Raw genomic sequence first — 20296 nt, forward strand, 5'->3', positions numbered from 1 at the left:
CAGTAGGCGATTGTTAATGTAGACGACTTTTAGTAACATTGCGAGAATTTTACTGATGCTGATATCAGAAGTTGCCAGTGTACTTTCACTACATCACTGTTTGGTATGAAAACGAGAACTAGGAGCAATGACCAAGGGAGAGGTTGTGTTGAAATGTCGAGTCGACGGAAATGTGACGGAAGAGGTTTTTCTGAACATCCATGTGCAATTGGTGTTGTGTATGCCTCATGCCGTAATCCCACACTTCTGTCCATTATTCTTTACGATACTGTTGACTGCTCCTCGGGTTTCCAAAGACTTCGCAAGGAGCTTAGTCGTTGCAGGCAGTGCGCCACTGAGCGTTCCAGGCGCTCACGTCAGAGAACTTTCCACCAGCGTTGCAGCCCTTGTCTTCGAACAGCGGCTTAACGTCCTTGCAGGATGAAGTGCAGCCACCCCTGTTGTCCTGTAATTCTAGTTAGTTTTGTCTTTCTCCTCAAAGGTCTCAGGATGTTTACCGCGATACAGCAGTGGGAACCATCCGAGTACAAGCACTGGCAGTACGAGCCGGCCTGGGTGCCAACGGCCATGGTAAGAAGCAGCCCGATGACAGCTGAGAAGCGCATGTTGGCGGTAGGTTGAGAAAGTAAGGTAGATGATGATAGACTTGGTTCCAATGGATGTAGGAACTGTGGTTTAACTAATCACTGAGGAAGGGCTGTCAAGGTGTTTTATAGTGTTACGACTACGTGAAAGTATGACAATGTGCTCAGCCTCGGTGACACTTGTGTCAATATGTCGGTCCATAAACCCCACGACCCAAGTGTAGTAGTGCGGTAATCGCCATTGTTTCCTTGACACCCCGAGTGTTGAGCAAAATACGAGTGCGCTAGTAGAGGAAGCCATGCGATCAACAGTGTGCTTACCATATAGAGTCGGAGTATACCTCGTACAACATCTCCACGTGTTGGGTGAGTCTGTTTGATCTTGGCTGAGAGGAGAAGCTCACCTAAGACAAGAGGGCTATTCCAAGGGGTACTCACATGAGTGACCGGGATGTCGTCGAGATACTTACCGATGAGGCTTTGGATCACCACCATTGATCACGATGTGCGGTGTGTTCAACGCGATGAGGGAAGGATGCCGAGATTGGTACCTGGTTAAGCAGGGTTTGGAAGGTCCGAGAAAGGTACACCAAAGGTCCGAAAACAGCCCCATCGACCCCAATCCGGGTTCTCGGCCATTGTACAACACCAGTTCCGAAGTTGATCGTAGTGAGTGTAGTCAACAGCAACACGTTAAAGTCTCAGTGGTTCCGCGTCTCTGGTAAGGACATCAACCAAGTCATCGGTACCTCTTCCGCGACTCTAAATACACTATTTCAACTACCCCTCGTCTCTTCCCAGCTGTCATCATGGTCCGCATTACCTCCGTCGCTGCGTTCATCTTCGCTTTTGCCTTTGGTGTTCAAGCTTCTCATACCTGCCAATGCTTGTTCTCTGACCGTTCGCACTGCTGTGCCAGCACCGTAAGATACTCGAAGTCATTAAGGAACTAAGGATAAAGCTGACCGGAGCCTTGCTCCTTTACAGAGTGCTTATGGTGGCGAGGAGAGATGCGAAGATGTCTGCATGAATGCTAAGCGAAACAAGGACGGCGCTGCTTGCGCTGCTGGTGGTGCATGGTCTAGCGTCAGCGCCTGGAACGTTCAGTTCCGCGAGCCATGCGAGTAAGTATCCCTTACGCCAAGTGCAGTCCTATTGTTGACTCTTTGAAGGGTTGGTTCCACTAGTACCTCCTAGATGTAGAATATGGTATGTGCGCTGTGTATAGAAAGTAGAGCGGTGATGCATGTGGGTCGTTTCAGGAGTAGGGTAGGAACAAATTCCGCCACCATAGATAATATCCCATATCTTTCAATGTGCAATCATACTTTCTATAAAGTACCAACCCGATGATGGTTGCGATCGTGAAAAGTGACGCGCGAAAAGATGAGAGCTTTTACTTCTACGCTGGTCTAAAGGAGTTGGTCAGCACACGTGATGTCAGCCTCGGGCCGTTGATGCGCGTAATTGACCTACCGGTGCGCGCCAACACAGATCAGCAACGTGAGGATGCAATGTGTTCTGCTTACAAGGGAACCCTTGAGACGCCAGCTACATTAGGGACGTGGGTGCAGAAAAATGCATGTCTATCCAGATGGGTCTGGATAATGCAAGGAACGCAGCTCAACAAAGGGCGGTGGAGTGACGCCTAGAAATGTGGCGCGACATTCACGCTACTTGCAGACGATCCAGTCCCGTTTCGGTCCGAACTTTGGAGAGCTTAACGTGACGGCACGTCAACAGCAGTACTGTTGATAAGGTGATTGAGCTGAATACTTCGGATGCTCTGCTTCGTATAAAGATCCAATTCCTCAAATGGAGTCTCTGCACATCATCTAATCGAATCAACAATCTATCAGTCAGTTTAACATCAGCGAAAGCCACCCGATAGCGGAGTGCATCACCCGATAAGGAAAGACAACGAACCAAGCAGTCAGCAGCGAACAGCATACCGTTATAGGACGAGAAACATCTACACCAGTTGAATCACCAGAAGAATCACCAGAAGAATCAACTTACGTGAGTTATTCACTGCTAAGGGTCAACACTCAAAGACACATCAACTCGACGGAATTCCTCGAACACGGCCACAAATCAACCGCATTCGATTTACCCTCCGACAAGACTCGCAAAGTAGCGAAATCAAACGACATGGCGACAGCATATTACTTCGCAGCGCACTTCAACATGCCCGGAAACCATGCAATGAACGAGCCCTGGTTCCCTGCCACTACACTTTACAATGTGTCGCCGCTATCGCCTGTTCTGATCGGGCAAGCGGAAGCCCAGATCCAGCCTACTCTGTCAACACAACTCGCGACGACAACGACAAGAACAACAACAACAACAACAACAACAACAACAATGAGAAATAATGGAACAAACAACCAATCGACTTCCATCTTTTTCCGTCTTCCAGCGGAATTACGCAATCAAATCTACGAAGAGCTCCTCTGCCCCAACACACCACATCACAGAAATCTAGCCACGTATTCTACGCCATCGAAGCCACCAGCTGTTTACCCAGCTATCCTTCAAACATGTCGCAAGGTACATGAAGAAGCCCAAGATCTTCTTTACACAACACATGTCTTCCACGCCCACCGGTCCCTCTTAACCGCTCTGCCACATCTGATCTGCCCAGAGAAGCCAATCTTGTCTCAATCTGGCATCGCAAAGATCAATCGCTGGCAACTTGAACTACGTCTGGATATCGATCCCCGGTTCACTAGCAATCAAGCTACGGCCGCATTCTCCGGTGCTGAGTTTTTAGAAGTGAAGGTTTGGCAGAGCATGTTTGACGGGGCTGATAACTCGCACTTGAGGCTGTTCACTGGTGTGAGAGGAGTAGGGGTTGCGAAGGTTACCGGTTGTGATGATGAGGGGTTAGCGAGGTGGTTGGAGGCGAGGATGATGATGCCGATTGAGCAGGAAGTAACGAATGAAGGGGGCTGTTGTCAGTGTGGCAATAAGGTGGGTGGGGACATGACATGGTTTGGTGCGGCCAGAGATCCTTGGACCTTTGGAAACAGATAAGAACAAGGTGGAAAGTGTTGGGTCAAGAATAGACGGCGACACGGAACTGGTCATTTAGATGGAGTGATTTGTGTGGTAACTTCGTTATTGGTAGATATCCAAATATAGAGCACTTTGAATAGAGAATCGAACAATTACTTGCTCAGGTCATGAAGTTCCTACGGTTTTTGCACAGATGCCTGCTGTGATTGCTGTTCTTATTGATGGGTATCGAGGGGTTGGAGAATGTATAATGTACAAAGGAAATCTCGCGGAAGCCCACACTTTGATCCGGGATGTTACGTCTACGTCATCTACCGCAGCTCTTCTCTCTCATCCTCTCCGTCCTCTTCAATCCTGGCGCAGGGAAACGCGCACTCCATTGTTCTTTCCCTACTTCCCCTTCCACTCTCGACCCACATGCCTGAGTTGCACCAGGCGTCAGGCCTCAGTCTCTTACTTCCGCCCTCTGTCGCCCAGCTCACGCCATCAGACTCGAAGATCAGCGCATCATCCCCATCAGTACCGTGAATGGTCAGGCTAGTGTCATCCAACAATCCCGCAATGGTGAGTACTTGCTTCGCAGAGATTTTTGTGTACGAGTTGCGCTCAGCCCGTGGTCTTGAAGAGGCGACGTCGATGGTAAGCCCATTGGTATGATCCTCCAAACTGTCGATTTGGATGTAGTTGATCTTGCCCTTGCTTGCCGATTTTGGTTTAGCAGCGGTGATGAGTTGCTTGTGAAAGAGAGTGAAGGTGCATTTATCGGCTAGAGATGTAGCGGATGTCGATAACAATGACTGTGCGTCATCGCGGGGGAGGATGCGTGGAGGTTGGGGAGGTACAACGCGGGCTGCGCATGGCGACAATGCGAGGAAGAGGACCGATGAGAGGATGGCAAAAGTATTGGTGTGCATTGTGAAGACCTGCTTGCGAAAGCTTTGTGTTGTTGTGTATTGGGTTTGTAGTTGTAGAAGCAGAGTTGATGACACAGTCAGTCAAGAGATAGATGACACACGGATAGCCGGATCCAAGGCCAGCTGTGTGATTCAAGTAAGGTGCACAGAAGGTGAATGTGAATGGAGATAGTGGTAGCGCTGAACAAAGGTACCTTTGTACCTCACTGCAGGCTGTGGAGAGGTATTGTTTCAGAACAACTACGGCGGTCTACCCGCCCTTCACCCTGTCTATCGCGTTCATCACTGCTATTCTTGCTCGGCAGGCCCCGCTTGAGTACCTGATGGGGTCATGCGGCGGCTGGGTGCAAGGCTGATGCGGGGTTGCGGCGCAGACGCGTCGGATAGAGTGCTTCAGCGGGAGCCGGGCGGCAAGCATCCACACTGTGCAATGAGATGGATTCTTGAGCCGCAAGGAATGCGAAGACGTCCAAAACTAGATATGTGCGGGCGGCGCGGGTTTCTTTGTGCTGGGCAAACTTACGTGAGGTCGGCTCGGTACAGTATGGGTTGATGCGAGGGAAATTAGGAGCGACGCGATGAGGTCACGATCGTCAGGGAAGGCAGAAGACGTTCAATCTGTGCGCATATCCAGGAAGCTTGACAGCGAAAAAAGATGACTGTTTGTGCTGTTGCATGTGTCATGGCTGCGCGTTGTCTTCACAACGGTGTCAGCGTAAGGGTCCATGAAGTTGGGCCGGACGTGCGCAGGGGCAGGAAAGGGCAATTTCGGGATGCCGATTCGGTAGGCGTGGGGCCGAGCGTCCTGAACTCTGACGTTGAGCACACAACAAGGTGCAATTCGTCATCCCGCCTACTTCACGATCAAACACGGCCGTTGCAATGTCGCGCCCTTGCCAGCAACGGCGCTCGAGTGCCGCTGCGAATCGCAAATCCAGGGGCTCCAAGCCAACAGGACCTCCCCCCATCAGACACAAAGCGCGACAAAAGGCGATACACAATGCTCGACACGGGCGCGGCGGAGGACGTGGCGGAGCGCGCGGCGGAGCGCGAGGTCGAGGCCGTGGCGGACAAGCAGGCGGTCGTGGCGGTCGTTTTTCACAGAAGAGTGGTAGGAACGACTCGGAACAAGATTTCATCCCTCTGTCCTCTGGTGGGAATAATTTCGAGGCGCTGTACCGGTCCAGCAGGCGGGACGACAATTTCGATCTGGAAGTGGATGGCGACAGCAGCGACTCGGACGAGCTCCTTGACGAGGATATGTACGACGCCCAAGACATCGCCATCAATGTACAGGCGCCACCGCCTACGACGAGTAGAGGGAGACAACCAAGAGCACAAATCATGTTTACCGAGGCAGCCGCCGTTGCCGTATACGATCAGATCTATCTGCGCAACTTCCCACTGACTACGACGACGACCCGAGTGCGCTACCTCCTCTACCAGGAAGACACTTCTGCCGATTCGAGCGCATACATCTCCTTCGCGCCCTCCCCACTGTCCCGTCGATCGAGCATTAGCAGCGCCACCAGCGACGGTTCTATGAACGAACCACCAACACCCGAGTACAACCCTGCACGCGACTACGTGTGGACATTTGGAGCGCACAGCGGCAAGCGCTTCACGGATGTTCCTGACAACTACGTCAAGACGATTGGCGGTCAGCTCTACAAGTACATGGACAAGCACGCGGGTCTCCTGGAAGCATTCGAATACCACAGGCCGGGACAAGCACGTCTTAAGCCACCACAGGCCGACCAGCCGCAGATCCAACCCCAACGGACCCAGGCGCAATCATCGCGGCCACAGCCACAGCCACAGTCACAGCCATCTCAATCACAAGCTCCTTCGGCGTCAGACACGTGGAGATTCAAAAAAGGCATTCACGAAGGAAAGCGGCTCCACGATGTCCCAGAAAATTACATCAGAACGCTGGAGAATAACCCGCTGGTTAGAAATGCTTGGCCTGGATTCAAGCAAGCAATCGAGGATTTCAATGCAAAAACTGGCAGACGGGGCCGGGTCTGATTGCACAATAGCTGCACAATAGCTACGACCTGGACGCACCTTCTACGAGCGTTTGTTGATGCGGCGGTCCAAGCGGCAATTTTGGGACTCACCTTACTCACCTTTGCGGCCAACAACCTGCAACACCTCTTTGTCCACATAACCAGATTCGTCTGACTGCGACTGTCTTGTACCACACTCTCCAATATCTGTGCTCGCGAATGCTCACAGCTATATCACATCTCACCCCGTCATGGCGAGTCACGGAAAACGCGTGCAACCAGATTTAGAAGCATCTCAGTCCAAATCGCGACGCCATACCAAGCGAACGAGGGCAGCGCGATCCAAGACTGCGGGATTGCAAGAACCAGCGGACAACACAACTGCGCAGATCGACGTGCGATACATGGGGACCCAGCCAAAGATCCGGCAACCTACCGAGACCTTGCAAGCCAAGTCCTTTCCAGGCCAGATATCCCAATTCATTAATCTGACACTGAGTGATGAGGTGGAAGAGGGTTTCCCTACGTTTTTATCGAGATCTAAAGCTCTTCAACATCAAGCCGAGGAGCAGAGCCACTCAAGGTACGCTCTGCGTAGCAAGACGCTCGGAAACACTCGTGAACGCTTTCTAAATCCTCCCCATATGGCATCTGCACGGCCATTGGCTCACACGATGGCAACGCTGGAGCAGGAGCAATCAGAGCATCCCAAATCGGCAGGACAGCGCTTTCCAGAGAAAACCATAGATCAGAACGAAAGCGAAGAAAGATGGACCTTGCCACAAAAGCCACTGGTACTTACACACCGCTTTAGTAAGCGCCCGCAAAAGTGGGAACAATCCGAACAACGGGTTTGGAACGCAGAAAGAGAAGCGATGAGAGAGGAGAGGATAACGGCAAGGTCAGCCAATGACACTTGGGAGCCATCGACTTCTACAGATATTATGTTCACGATCCCAGAGGCAATAACCGCACTTGTCCGGCCCCAGCTTGCAGATAGCATCGCCTACAACCTGCCAACTGGCGCATACATTTCGTATCCCGTCAAGCAGTCGTACCACCTGGGGGCCATGGGCCGGTATACCTGTCGCTCTGCATACTAGCCTTTTCTATTGCCATTCTGGTGATGCTAAGCGCAACTCTCGTTTTAACGAACCCAAGTCAAACTATGCCAAGGCCCATATCCGTCTTACTTGGTTTCAGGCCGAGCATGCGCGTCGATTGGGTGCGATGAGGAGGACATGTAACTTTCGCCCATTTGCCGTTCAAGAAACGGTCTTGAGTCTGACGTCTGCATGCCTGAGGATGGCAGTATGATGGATGGATAGGGATTTGAACATGAACATGATTTCTGGTTCGGAGTCGGATACTGTACTGTAGTCTCGCGGGCTGCTACCACGGCTTTGGCATATATGCAAAACGGTCTCCCATCATGCTTTTTGATGATGAGCAAGGCCAAGCTTCAGAAATTCAACTCAAATCATACACTTCAAACGAATGCGCACGTTTTAGCTATCTCAAAAATCAGTGATCACTCGGATATGTCTCATCTAGAAGACAAGTCAAAACGAAAAGCTTGACATGTATGACGTGCGGGAGTGCTCTAGTTCTGAAGATGGCGTAGCAGCAAACAGTATGTAAAGCCTCATCATCTGGTGTTGTTTCCCTTTGTGACAACACATCCTGTTCCAGAACTGCAAAATCTTGAGCTTGCCCTCGGATGCACATCCCTTCCTCTGAAGAAGCTCGGTCAGCCGTTGCAATATCTGCTGCGACCGAATATTATCTTTGATCTTGGATGCCTCGATATACTTCTCTTGTGTTACAAATTCAGAGGTGATGTACACATGTAGTGCTCCGATACCTGAGTAAACTACTACATGGCATTGTTGTGACACAAAGAAATTACATCAGATCAGCGTACCAAAATGAAACTATGGTTCACCAATATCCCACAAGAAAGCTTATTCTGAACAAGCATGCAATCGATGTCGGCACCGAGTATAATATACCCACAATTTCGAGTTGATGTTCGTAGCAGCTGTCAGCACTAGCCCCCTCGATATCGCAAGCGCACGGTTCTCCACCCGACTTCGACCAACCAAACGAGCGCAATCAAGAGACCACCCCACAAAGCTCGCCTGTAGCCTTGACGCCCTCGATATGGGACGAGGCCTTATATTCTATTTCTAAGCACTTTGAAATGCTACTCTGTGTTTTGTAAATAATGCTTGGAAATGCTGCTTTACAATGCTTTTCAATGCTTCGAAGCTGAAGAAGTGGCGTACGAGATGTGACTATGCTGGATTTGGTGTTGAACGATAGCAGACCGGAGTAGGGAGGGTAAAGTATCGAGGTATATAAGACGGGATGCAGGTGATGTGTTAATCATCAGCCAGTTGTGAAGACAGCAAAGACTAGAACGACTACAACCCTTTCAGATCTTTTCTTGCAAAGCTTGTTCAATTTGAATCGCATCTGCCAACGCATATTATTGACATGGATCCTAACGCCTTTACCGCACCTTTTCAGGCCACCAAGACGCTTCGCCGTGACATCTATCCGACGATCGACCCCAAGAACCCCGAGTTGAGTGCCAAAGGCAAGACCATTCTTATTACAGGTGCTACAGGTGGACTGGGTGGTGTATGTCAAAACCATAAAGCATTATTCCATATGCTCGCTAAGGTATGCTCTAGGAAGTTGCGCGAGCCTGGGCAATTGCCGGCGCAGAGGGCATCGTGCTCACAGGTCGCAATCAAGAGGGCCTCAAGGAACCGGCAGAGGCCATTGCATCGCTCAGCCCTTCTACCCGGGTGCTCTGCCTATCCGCCGACTTGACCAACGAGGCTGATGTCGAAGCGATGTTCACCAACGCTGTAAGCCAATTTGGTACCGTGGATGTGGTACTACACGCCGCTGGGAGCATAGGCGGGGGACCGGTGGGCGACTTGCCTCCCAATGCTTGGTTCAGCGACTACGAGGTCAACGTCAAAGGCTCTTACGTCCTTGCGCACTACTATCTCAAGGCTGTAGCGGCTGGTACCCTTATCTTTGTTGGTACGCTGGGTGCATCGTTCACGTTTGCTGGTATGAGCTCGTACTCTGGAAGTAAGATGGCGTTGCTCAAGCTGGCTGAGTATCTGGATGCTGGTAGGATTCAATCGATCTGGAAATCATATCGTCACTGACTCTCTAATAGAGAAACCAAATCTCCGCATCTTTACTGTTCATCCAGGAATCGTCGCCGCGACAGAGACGCAGCGTGGTATGATCGTTGATTCGCTCACGCCCTTCGCGCTTGACAAGGGCATTCAGACAGGTGGATTGTCCTTGTATCTTGCCCAGCCTAAGGCAGATTACTTGAAGGGCTCTTTCGTCAGTGTGAACTGGGATCTTGACGAACTGGAGAAACACAAGTCGGAGATCACCGAGCAGAAGCTCCTAAAGCTTGCTTTCCTTGGTGCTAAGCTGGGAATCGAAGGCCATCCGTGGTCCAACTGACTAGAACGTATCTTATGAGGGAGGTGTGCGTTGGCTCCTGGGTAATTAGCGCAACCTGCTACGAGTAGAGAGCGAACAAATCAAGGCGCTATCCACCCAACCCTCGCCATTGGCCAGCTTATGTATGCTTTATGTTCGATAGGTAGCGCTTCGTAGATGCCACTCATAACATGATGTGTCCACCCTTTCATATACCAGAATTTCTCCAAGTCGTGCATGAGGACAACAAAGTGAGCGTATATGATGAGCGGCAGCGGGTCGCATCGTTGAAGTCGGTCGAGAAAGTCCTCGCTCATGCGATAGAGCCACCCAAAAGCGACATGATATTCCCCATCTTTGCCACCGTAACGATTGGAGTACATCTCCTGCAAGACCTCAACGCTATTCACGTTGTCATCACGGTCAGCGGGCTCGGAGACGAACTCAATATGCTCTTTCAGCTCCATTAACTGCTTTTCGTACTCGAATGGCCCGTCCGATGGTGGTAGAAGTCGACCTTTGCCACGAGTATTTGGCCCATGCGTCTTAGAGAAATGGTCTCTCGAGAGCGAAGCCAATGTTGTACGAATTCCACGAAACATGACCAGCCAGTCCGATCTTCCATGCTTGCCAAAAGCAAGGTACTCACCAGCCTGCGGTCCTCTTGCCCAGCTGACAAAGCAGATCATCTGAACAGATTGAAGGACCGCGTCACAGTTATCAGGACTGAGGCTGGCTATCTCTGGAGTAACAAGTGCGAGGGCGCGCTCGTAGTGGTAATCTGCAGTGGTGGTGTAGTGTTCTTTGCGTTTTGGGCGACAAACGGCGAGATGAAGAGCCGTAAACGCAAATATGAGGTGTAATACGTGCTGGTTCTTCATCGCGACTTCTTCGGTTAAAGCTTGTACACGAGCCACACCAGCAGGCCATGCTGAGAATGAGTGACATGTCGTCGTTGCCCAGTGGTATGTGAGTTCAATTTCAGATATCGGAAGGTCACCCGGCTCTCTTGGATCCACAAGTCCTGATGCGGCAGCGGAGGTCGCGGGATTGGCGGGATATTCGCAGCGAACTTGCCTTCGTTTACAGTTGGCACAAGATGGCTTGCCCTCGTCGCACTAAGCATGTTGTTAGCACGTTGAGCATGACGTCCGACTTTACCCCACGTCCAATACATGTTCGACATGTTGTATACATGCTCTGGGATCTGTCTCGCTTCTCGAGAAGAGTGTCGCGAATGATTGCGGCCAACACATAATATACGTACCTTGATGCGACGTGACTTGCAATTTACGCATCCAGCCCGTGACTTGCGATGAGACTTCCTTGTTATCTTCGATCGTCTTGACGTGCCCCTTGCACTGTGGTCAGACGGAGAAGGCTCGCGTGAGGTCAAAAGGGACGCTCCCCTCGAGTCCGATGTGGCCTCCGTGAGTGGCGAGTCTTCCTGCATGTTTATGGTGCCGTCGCGTCGAAGATGTTGAGGCATCGGAAGGCGTATTCTGAGCGAGGAACGCGTATCTTAAGAGAGACAACGGCTCCAGAGAGGCTTCGGCTAGCGGCCTACATCATCGCTTCTAGCGTCCTTCTATATTGCGTCCCTGGCCGCAGCATCGCAAACATCTCCAGGAAAGACCTCTCCGAACACTAACTTGGCCGAGCCCGCTCGACTCTCTTTCCCTTTTCAAACATCCTGTGCGCTTGTAGCTTCGCAACGAGTGTTCAGGTCGCGCGTCGATCGCCCCTCATGCGACGCGAATAGGCCCGGGCTCTTCTCTCCGATCGTTTTGCCAAGCCGCTAAAGCCGCTAGTACTCGCATTGCTCGTGTTCTCTTCGAATACGCAGTTTCTAGGTATAGAAGTGTGGTGCACTCCTATCATGCTCCACTTAGCAGGGCTAAATCTGCAGAGAATGACATGCTGTGCTCCTATTTATGAATTGCGCCGAATCTTGCCTAGGGACGCGTCGGCGGTTTGAGAGCACATATAACCATACCATGGCCCGCTGCTCTGATCCACACAACCTAACCCATTCACACCACTCTCCTTGCGACCTCAATCCCTAAGCCCCCAAACCCATTCGGACGCAACACAAACCATGGGTCGACCAGAAGATATCGAAGCCGTGTACAACAAACCATCTTCATCAGTTTCATCTTCATCACCACCCTCGATACAGTCAATACCATCTGTGCCACCACCGCCCTACTTCAAGTCACACTTCATCTCTCCATCGTCTTTCAAGTCGGCCGTAAACAAAAAGCTCGACAAGCCTGCCGTTTCTCTCTTCCGTCTCAGCATCCGCATTTTCCAATTCGTATTCGCCCTTGCCTCAGGCATATCCTATGCCATCGAACTTCGCCACACAACAAGCGATGCGAGCTCAGACTTCATATACGCACAAGTTGTGTTTGGTCTTACCCTCATAGTCTTGGTCATAGACAGCATAACAGCACGGAACTACCGTATGACCTGGGTGCCGGAGTGGATCTTGGCCATTCTATGGATTGCTTGTTTCGGCCGTTTCTACACAATTTATCTGCGTAGCGATATTGAGCAAGGATACGAGAATGTGGATGTAGGACGCATGAAGAGAGCTGTGTGGTGTGACCTCATCAACGCATTACTGTGGATGGGAAGTGCCTTGTTCTCTTCATTCATGTGCTACGCTGGAATCAAAGCTGCCATCAAGGCAAAGTTGGAAAAACGGAGGCAAAGGAAGGAGGGGAAGAAGGCGGTTAAAGAGATGGGTCAGATGGAACAGGGCATTGTCGGACGGTGACGTTGAGTAATAAGTCGGAGGCAATGTAAAGAGAGAACATATAACGTTCATTACTAGTAGCGAAGGACATGCGTACTTTGGGTATCGCAAATCAACCCACTACCACTCTCACTCCCCAAACAGGACGCACTAATTATTTAGACACAAGTGATCAAAACATCTAAGAGGATGAGCGAACTTGTTCAACGTGGACGTTGTCATCCTTCTCGTAACCAGAAGTCATGACGTTCTTCTCAACCACCTCAATGTCGACGTGAGCAACCTCAGCGTCATCACCATCGAAGATCTTGGCGACCTCTTCAAGAGTGGGACCACGGGTCTCGACGTAGAAGACAGTGACGAAGACGAGTTCGAGGAAGATCCAGCACTAGTTGTTGTTAGTAAATGATATTTAGAAGACCAGTCGGTGCAAAACTTACAGCGTAGATAGTGTAGAGCTTCCAGGTGGGGTGAAGATGGTCGAATCCCAAGGGGTTGACGTATTGGTTGATAGTCAGAGCAACTTGGATGAACAAGTTCATAATCATCAGACCCTTCGCACGGATCTTGAAGGGCAAGATCTCAACTGTGTAGGCGACAAGCAGACCAGACCAAGCCAACGCGTAAGCAACAGAGAAGATCCAGATCATGGCAATGACAGCCTGACCAGCGGCCTTGCTCTTAGTAGCCTCTTGCTGCGACGAAGCAATCGTCCAGACGATGAAGGTGACGCACATGGCTGCGGTAGCGGAGATGAAGAGCGGGCGACGACCAACGCGATCAACGAGTAGAGCACAAGAGACTGAGACGATGAGGGAGAGGATAGTAAGTCCACCATTGATGCCGAGCTGGGTGTCAGGGTCTGTGATACCAATGGAGTTGTAAACATCGGTAGCGTAGTAGGAGACAAGACCGTTGCCGGACCACTGAGAGAAGAGACCAAGCGATGCGAGAAGCATAAGTCTGTACCGGTTACCCTTGGTCTTGAAGAAATCAAGATAGCTGGAAGTTTTCTGGTACTGGAACTCGAGGCGGAGGGTTTCTTTGATCTCGGCGTATTCGAACTGAACTGTAGCGTTGTTGACATCACCGTTTGCGTGGTACTTGGCAAGGATTGCAAGGGCCTCCTCATTCCTCTCCTTGGCGATCAACCAACGCGGAGACTCGGGGATGAACCAGATGGCGGCCAGCTGAATGACGGAAGGTGCAGCCTGAGTAAGAGCGGGAACGCGCCAGCACCAGTCACTTTCGATGCGCTTGGTACCAAAAGTCAACCAGGTGCAAACGATGGCACCAACGTTCCACAAGCAATTGTAGACCGCAGTGACACGAGCACGATGCTGAGGGTGGCAAAGTTCGGTGAGAAGTAGAGGAGAAGACAGCTGAGCCAATGAGTTTCCAAAACCCATGAGGAAACGTCCACCCATGAAGTAGTCGAGGTCCTTAGCAGCGGCCTGAATGCAAGCTGCAACGATCATGATAACACATCCGAAAGTAATGCATGCTCGACGTCCGAAACGATCGGCAACAAAGGGAGCGACAGGAAGCGAAGCGATCGAACCGATAGAATAAAGAGCAGTCAAGAGACCAAGAGTGTCTCCCTTCGGATCGTTGAAGTAGTCGGTCCATCGGGGTAGGATACGCAGGTTGTTCAACATGGAACTGAAAAAAGAATTAGCATTCAATTATAGGAGGGTTGTTGCTAGATAGGCTTACCCATCGTAACCGGTAGTCGCAGAAGCGATACAGATGAAGAAGGCGTAGAAGTAGAGCTTGCGGAGACCAGCATCGGACTTCCAGTTGACCTGCTTCAGATGAGGTGCCTCAGCCTGCGCGGCTTCGACATCGGCCCTGCTCTTCGCAACGGCACCCATCTTGGGTGTGAACTTCTGGTAGAGACCCATGATATCCAACTCTTAGTCCGGAGACTGCTTGTAGAATCGAAACAACGAAGGAGTGTGTGTAGGTTGGTCTTGAAACGCACAACCGTACACTGTCCTGAGCAGCAGGGTATATATGCTCTTGAATTGTCGGGTTGGGCTGATTGCAGCTGAGCCTGGATAGATTGAATATGTTGGTGCTTCATATGTATGCCTCCCAGCCTGCGAGGTACTATGCTCGCATTGGCTCTTGGCTCTAGAGCTGCGTTCTAGCGGACCGGTTAAATGCGTCTAGGGAATTGTGTGGCCCTCTACGCGGATGAACCGCTGTATGGGGTAGAGTGGGCGGCAGATGGCCCAAAACGGTGGGGTCAAGGGTAGCATGCCCAGACCACAAGCTTCGTCTTTACCATGAACGGGTCGCCTTACTACCAGTGTCAAGTCGGCCTCGGCGTGCGGGACGGCCAGCCGTCAAGAACAACAAGAAGTCTAAGCATTGAGGCTCTCTCAGCAACAGCCATCTCGTAATGAGAATGTTGGTTCTGGCTGAATCAGCCCCGGAGACATACATTCGGTGCCACAAGGCCCGTCAGCCCGGTATGCATCCTGAGGCTCGAGGACAAGCCTTCCAAGCTGGCTATCTTCAGGCTCGGTCATACAACCTTCTCGAAGGTTGTGATCAGCTGCAAAAGCGTCGCATGCTACGGTAGAATAGATTAACCAGCCTCTAAAGCTCACGACTCCAGAGACCGAGAACGTGGGTCTGACCAGCGCTTTTTCAGGGTCTCCCATGAAGGTTGGGGCTAGTCTGGGGAATATGCCAGAGCACGCGGTGCCGAGATGATGAGGCGTGGTTGGCGGAAACAAGGAGCTGCTCTTCCCCAGCTTGCTAACTCGGTGCCACCCGAACACGTGAACGCAGACAAGCATGGGCTAGCGCCTAACGGTAAAGAGCTTCATCGATCATGCAAACTAACCCATTATTTTGCTTTATTCCCACCGCGGAAAACTCCACATCTGCAACGCAATATCCCGCTTTTCTTGTTGCGCCATCAGCGCCCTGAGCCGTTCCCCAGATGTTTCCCCAGAGAATCTCCCCCAGAGATCAACAACAACTCAAGCGTCTCGAGGAGACTTCACACAACATGTCGCAAATGCTTCACCATATCCATCCACCTCATCCTACTCTCGTATTGCTTGTTAGTATATGCTGCAGCAGGGTGATCTTTGGTTAGCGTCCTGTCGATGTGATTCGGCTACCGTACAAACGGGCGGTCTCGCTGACGCCTGGTCGATGTCTGCAAGCCTCCAACGGGTGGCTGGTTCTTTTCCCCATGCTAATTTCTCGACTACCACGCTCCAGTTCTCGATCAGCGGAATATGTATAGGCGGATGAGATCTAAGCATCCCGTCGCCCTTTTTGCACTGGCTAAATCGTAACAATCAGTTGGGTGCAATGCTCACCGCTCAACATAGCGCTGAATGCCATGGATTCCTACGCTGGATGCTCTGGCCGCTGTGCCCTCCCTTTTGGATCCTGCAGGAAGCCTGCATACGCGGGTGATGCGGCAATTGCTTCCCCAATGCTTGTTCGCAATCCCGAACAGGCATGCAGCAGGCCTGGCTCCTCCTGCATGCCGTGTCCGCCCACACCCAAGCAATCTTTGCCTGCGTTGGCAGCCTGTCCTATCGAAAAGTCGATTCTGAGTGCTTCCAAAGCAAGCCACGTCCAACACACCCTCAAGATTTGTGGGTCGTGTACATTGAGGACGCCTGATAGTCGCGCAGCTGCATCGCTTCGTCTTGCGGATTGACCAGCATCGCGAGATGGGCAGGGTACTTTGGCTTGACTGACCCAAACAAAACAGCGTAGAGTTAGCCCGAGTATCCACAGCAACCACCAACACTGACCTTTACGGTCTCGCATCCAGCCTGATGGGTCACCAGAGCTTGGAAGCTCCGTCTATAGTAGTCATGACAAGGTCTTGTACGGATGCTAATTTAGTGTATGCCGACTCCGATCAGTCGCAGCCACACGTTGGGATCCCACGCTCGGACCGTCATGATTATCGGCATGTCCAGCCGTTTCTTCTCTCATGGGGAAAAAGTCAGTGGATGACGATTCGAGGACGTACGAGCATAGGATCTCCGAAGCTTCTACCCGATACCCCTTCCCGTTTGCCGCCGTCTGAACACCACAAGCGCCACGCCACGAAACAATACAATTGCGTTTGAGCCTCGCCACCGGGGTATTAGGCTAAATGAATCCTCATCACGAGTCGGTGGCTGCTCTAATTATGCCACTTGGTAAGGACATCTAAAGAGAGAGAGCCAGTCAGTTGAGTAGCCCCTATTCAAGGTGTAATGGTTCATCGCCTGTCGTGACGATCAGGAACAGCTTACACTATGGTTGGTCAAATGTCAGGTTGATCATGGCGTTGTCCTGCGTAGACGATCCTGATTCACATAGTTCACCCATATGTGTTCCTTCTGGTTGACTTGAGAATAGGCACCTGAGACGTTTGCCTAAAGTCTAGATGCAAGGCGAGAATCATCTGACTCCAACAACGGCCACCCTCCGATCCTTTACTGTATCCTCTCGTCGACGCGTGAAAAAAGCAAGATAGATACAACCCTGAGCATGATTTGCTGGTCAGCAGCGTCCTGTGGCTCCACTTCGTCGATCAAGGGAACACGCTTAGGTACCAGGCGCTTCAAGTGGCTGTATCATGCGATTTTGTGCGCATCAGCTGATGCTACTCCTTCGCGTGTACGGGCATTTCGTTCACCTTCCTAGCGTTGAGCCTGATTTGACAGCCGTGCCAGTACTTCAGGTTATAACACAGGGGTTTTCGAAGTCTGACATATGTTCCAAGTACTCCTTAGGTCGCCCGATAGCCTGCTTTCTGTCTCGGGTAAGAAGGAGAAGCTGCGTCATTATCAGTACGGCTGTATGTCGTTTGTATAACAATACGTAGAGGCCGACATTGGCACCGAGAATTGTTATCATCTCAACTCTTTTCCTTCGTTCTGTAAGCCTTGTAGCCATGTGCGCTCATCAGGGATTGAGAGATCTTTTTCATTTGAACCAAGAAACCTGGAACTAACCAGACAGGTCTCTATGGGCTTTGTATTCAGATCTGGCGGCAGTCTCCATCATACATTGCAGATGGCAGTGTTTCAACATGTGCATAGTTCTGAGGAGCGAAGATGCTGCGATGCTCGTCGTGGTCAGCCAAGGTGGGTCCAATCAGGTTCCGTGGAGCTCCGCAGTGCATGGCATCATGACTACCCGCGTGCACGCGCCGTCATCCTTCGCATTGCATAGCCACAGTCGCCCAATGGGCCCTCTCACGCCCAGGACGTTACGACCACGATCAGCAAAATGTGGAGCAGCAACGGTTTGATACGAGGAAAGAAGTCTTGGGCCACGTTTGAAATCTTGGGCGCGCCACCAGAGGCCGACGTTGGATTCAACATGTCGCACTCGCTATCCAACTTGACAACAGTGTCGTCCGGTCTCTAGCCTCGTCGCACGTACTTTCGCTACTACTCAGCGTATCCGATACTGCAAACATGTTCGCAAAGACTGGGCTCCTTCTGCTGACGGCGGCGGCGGGCGTCGTGGGCGACTTCATGGTCTATACAGAGCCGCCAATCCCAACGTCGGCCATCCCAACCTTCGCGAACCCATCCGATGTATGCTGGGCCCATGCATGGCATCCACCGCGGCCGTACTGACAACTACGCAGGCCTCGAGCTGGACAACCTCCGTCTTCCTCAACGCGCAGATAGCTTACGGCCGCTTCACAGGCTCACTCGGCGAGCCCTACCAATCCTCCCTCACATCCGCCCGCTCCGAAATCGACGCCTTCGTCCGAACTGCCACAAATTACAGCATCCCCGCCGAGGTCACCATGGCTGACGAGGTTCGTTGTCATGGCACGACATGCATGTGAGACATAGACTGACTTTGCGTCTCTGCATCTGCAGACGCCCACATACTTCTCAAGGCCAGATTGGTACACAGCCCTGCCCAGTGCGGCCAGGTCCTTCAAGGAACAGCAGGTCAGCGACCAGTTCAGCATCGTGAGGAGCGTCATTGCCGCGAGGGCTCCTACTTCCACGACGGGCTCTGAGGGAGCCGCCATGCCCACTGCACTTGCTGGACAGTGGCTTCCGGCTGAGTTTGGCGTCATGGCGGCTGCGGCTGCGGCTGCCTTTTTGTGAGATACCATCAGATCATAGTTTACATAATACAACCCAAGCCATCACCACCGTAAGTAAGCCAGGACAAGTAATATGCTCGCGCATCAAGCAAGGTCCGAATAACCCCATCCAATCCTACATGAATAACACACCAATGGCACGCGTCGCTGTACGCTTCTCGTATCCACCAAGCGTCGCCTATTCTTGGCGACCATCGTATGCCTGACCTAACACCAAGACTGCTATAAGAAACCTTGTTACAAGAACCGGAATTGGGTCACTCATGAACCAACAGACATCTCCCCCTCTACGAAAATGTCAAACTATGATCAAGCCCACTCTTTCCCTGTCTACGTTCACCCCATCCCCCAAAACCACCCTACAATCTGCGCCTATGAGCGCCGCCATTCCAACTCCTCGGACTGCAAGCATGCTGTGGTCTTCATCGGTGGACTAGGTAGTGGTCCGCATACGACGCATTACCTTGACGCCTTGAATGCCATGTTGGAATGTGCTAGTCAGAGTAGCACGGATAACGTCAAGTACAATCTGTGGGAGTTGAGAATGAGGTCTAGTTATACCGCGTTTGGCTATGGAAGTCTTAAAGAGGATGGCGAAGATGTTGCGAGTCTGGTGGGACATCTCAAGGGAATCGGAGTGGAGAAAATCGTTCTGGTGGGCAGCTCAAGTGGTAAGATGGTTCATATCCAGCCTCCTTTTCTCTTCCCTTGAAATTACCAAACTCCGCTGACATGCCCAAAGGCTGTCAGGCCATCATGACTTATGCCAGTACTGAGCCGGCGCCACCTCCAGTCGACGGCTATATCATGCAAGCCCCAACTTCAGATCGCGAAACAGCAGGATTACTCATGCCACAGGACCTGCTTTCCGCTAGTCTCGAATACGCTGGAGATCTTATTGCTAAAGGCAAGGAGAAGACCATCATGCCAGCCTCCTTCATCCCATCTATCATCACCTCGCCTGTGACAGCATACCGCTGGTACTCCTTAGCCTCCGTTGGCGGCGATGACGACTTCTTTTCGTCTGATCTACCGACCTCAGCTCTTCAGTTTACCTTTGGAAGACTGGACAAACCGATGTTAATTTTGATGTCTGAGAAGGATGAGATGGTTCCGCTTACGGTGGATAAGGAGTTGTTGCTGGGGAGATGGGTCAAAGCCATTCCAGAGGGTTTGGCGAGTGAGCAATCACAGATTATTACCACCGCTGACCACGAGCTCAGCGAGGAAAGAGTAGCTAGGTATTTCGTAGGGCTGGTTGTTGAATTTCTAAAGGAGCTCAACAAGGAACCTGCTGGAGCGCCCTTGAAGGTCTGCTAACCATGTATTTGAGAATTCACGTTGTTCACATCAGAAGCGTATACAAAACTTGTAAGCCTATGCGTCAGCCCTCCGTTGCTCTACTCGCAACATCTCTC

At 51.4% G+C, this 20296-nt stretch overlaps 12 protein-coding genes across 12 annotated transcripts; 8 read left to right on the forward strand and 4 right to left on the reverse strand.

Annotated features, from left to right (window-relative positions):
- Nucleotides 1–310: 310 nt before the first annotated feature.
- On the reverse strand, nucleotides 311–605 carry AA0111_g3047 (hypothetical protein; the record flags this gene model as incomplete). Its single annotated transcript, XM_028648887.1, has 2 exons — nucleotides 311–445; nucleotides 498–605. The coding sequence occupies 2 exons, from the start codon at nucleotides 603–605 to the stop codon at nucleotides 311–313; spliced, it is 243 nt and encodes an 80-aa protein (XP_028509348.1).
- A 788-nt stretch (nucleotides 606–1393) lies between these two features.
- Nucleotides 1394–1781, forward strand: AA0111_g3048 (hypothetical protein; the record flags this gene model as incomplete). The annotated part of the gene is made up of 3 exons (XM_028648888.1): nucleotides 1394–1507; nucleotides 1572–1708; nucleotides 1757–1781. The coding sequence occupies 3 exons, from the start codon at nucleotides 1394–1396 to the stop codon at nucleotides 1779–1781; spliced, it is 276 nt and encodes a 91-aa protein (XP_028509352.1).
- A 2132-nt stretch (nucleotides 1782–3913) lies between these two features.
- On the reverse strand, nucleotides 3914–4516 carry AA0111_g3049 (hypothetical protein; the record flags this gene model as incomplete). Its single annotated transcript, XM_028648889.1, has 1 exon — nucleotides 3914–4516. One exon carries the CDS (start codon nucleotides 4514–4516, stop codon nucleotides 3914–3916), a length of 603 nt encoding a protein of 200 aa, XP_028509283.1.
- Nucleotides 4517–5398: 882 nt separating this feature from the next.
- Nucleotides 5399–6544, forward strand: AA0111_g3050 (hypothetical protein; the record flags this gene model as incomplete). Its single annotated transcript, XM_028648891.1, has 1 exon — nucleotides 5399–6544. One exon carries the CDS (start codon nucleotides 5399–5401, stop codon nucleotides 6542–6544), a length of 1146 nt encoding a protein of 381 aa, XP_028509357.1.
- Nucleotides 6545–6776: 232 nt separating this feature from the next.
- Nucleotides 6777–7628, forward strand: AA0111_g3051 (hypothetical protein; the record flags this gene model as incomplete). Its single annotated transcript, XM_028648892.1, has 1 exon — nucleotides 6777–7628. One exon carries the CDS (start codon nucleotides 6777–6779, stop codon nucleotides 7626–7628), a length of 852 nt encoding a protein of 283 aa, XP_028509358.1.
- A 1396-nt stretch (nucleotides 7629–9024) lies between these two features.
- Nucleotides 9025–10029, forward strand: AA0111_g3052 (hypothetical protein; the record flags this gene model as incomplete). Its single annotated transcript, XM_028648893.1, has 3 exons — nucleotides 9025–9171; nucleotides 9225–9678; nucleotides 9728–10029. The coding sequence occupies 3 exons, from the start codon at nucleotides 9025–9027 to the stop codon at nucleotides 10027–10029; spliced, it is 903 nt and encodes a 300-aa protein (XP_028509359.1).
- Nucleotides 10030–10109: 80 nt separating this feature from the next.
- AA0111_g3053 (hypothetical protein) lies at nucleotides 10110–11461 on the reverse strand (the record flags this gene model as incomplete). Its single annotated transcript, XM_028648894.1, has 2 exons — nucleotides 10110–11126; nucleotides 11276–11461. The coding sequence occupies 2 exons, from the start codon at nucleotides 11459–11461 to the stop codon at nucleotides 10110–10112; spliced, it is 1203 nt and encodes a 400-aa protein (XP_028509432.1).
- Nucleotides 11462–12106: 645 nt separating this feature from the next.
- AA0111_g3054 (hypothetical protein) lies at nucleotides 12107–12790 on the forward strand (the record flags this gene model as incomplete). Its single annotated transcript, XM_028648895.1, has 1 exon — nucleotides 12107–12790. The coding sequence occupies one exon, from the start codon at nucleotides 12107–12109 to the stop codon at nucleotides 12788–12790; it is 684 nt and encodes a 227-aa protein (XP_028509353.1).
- Nucleotides 12791–12950: 160 nt separating this feature from the next.
- AA0111_g3055 (hypothetical protein) lies at nucleotides 12951–14673 on the reverse strand (the record flags this gene model as incomplete). Its single annotated transcript, XM_028648896.1, has 3 exons — nucleotides 12951–13157; nucleotides 13210–14431; nucleotides 14486–14673. The coding sequence occupies 3 exons, from the start codon at nucleotides 14671–14673 to the stop codon at nucleotides 12951–12953; spliced, it is 1617 nt and encodes a 538-aa protein (XP_028509354.1).
- A 3361-nt stretch (nucleotides 14674–18034) lies between these two features.
- On the forward strand, nucleotides 18035–18175 carry AA0111_g3056 (hypothetical protein; the record flags this gene model as incomplete). The annotated part of the gene is made up of 1 exon (XM_028648897.1): nucleotides 18035–18175. The coding sequence occupies one exon, from the start codon at nucleotides 18035–18037 to the stop codon at nucleotides 18173–18175; it is 141 nt and encodes a 46-aa protein (XP_028509355.1).
- A 50-nt stretch (nucleotides 18176–18225) lies between these two features.
- AA0111_g3057 (hypothetical protein) lies at nucleotides 18226–18879 on the forward strand (the record flags this gene model as incomplete). Its single annotated transcript, XM_028648898.1, has 3 exons — nucleotides 18226–18348; nucleotides 18402–18578; nucleotides 18643–18879. The coding sequence occupies 3 exons, from the start codon at nucleotides 18226–18228 to the stop codon at nucleotides 18877–18879; spliced, it is 537 nt and encodes a 178-aa protein (XP_028509356.1).
- A 294-nt stretch (nucleotides 18880–19173) lies between these two features.
- AA0111_g3058 (hypothetical protein) lies at nucleotides 19174–20198 on the forward strand (the record flags this gene model as incomplete). The annotated part of the gene is made up of 2 exons (XM_028648899.1): nucleotides 19174–19549; nucleotides 19621–20198. 2 exons carry the CDS (start codon nucleotides 19174–19176, stop codon nucleotides 20196–20198), a joined length of 954 nt encoding a protein of 317 aa, XP_028509623.1.
- Between the last annotated feature and the right edge of the window lie 98 nt (nucleotides 20199–20296).

Source organism: Alternaria arborescens (assembly GCF_004154835.1).
Source record: "Alternaria arborescens strain FERA 675 chromosome Unknown contig_5, whole genome shotgun sequence".
In the NCBI taxonomy this organism is placed as follows: domain Eukaryota; kingdom Fungi; phylum Ascomycota; class Dothideomycetes; order Pleosporales; family Pleosporaceae; genus Alternaria; species Alternaria arborescens.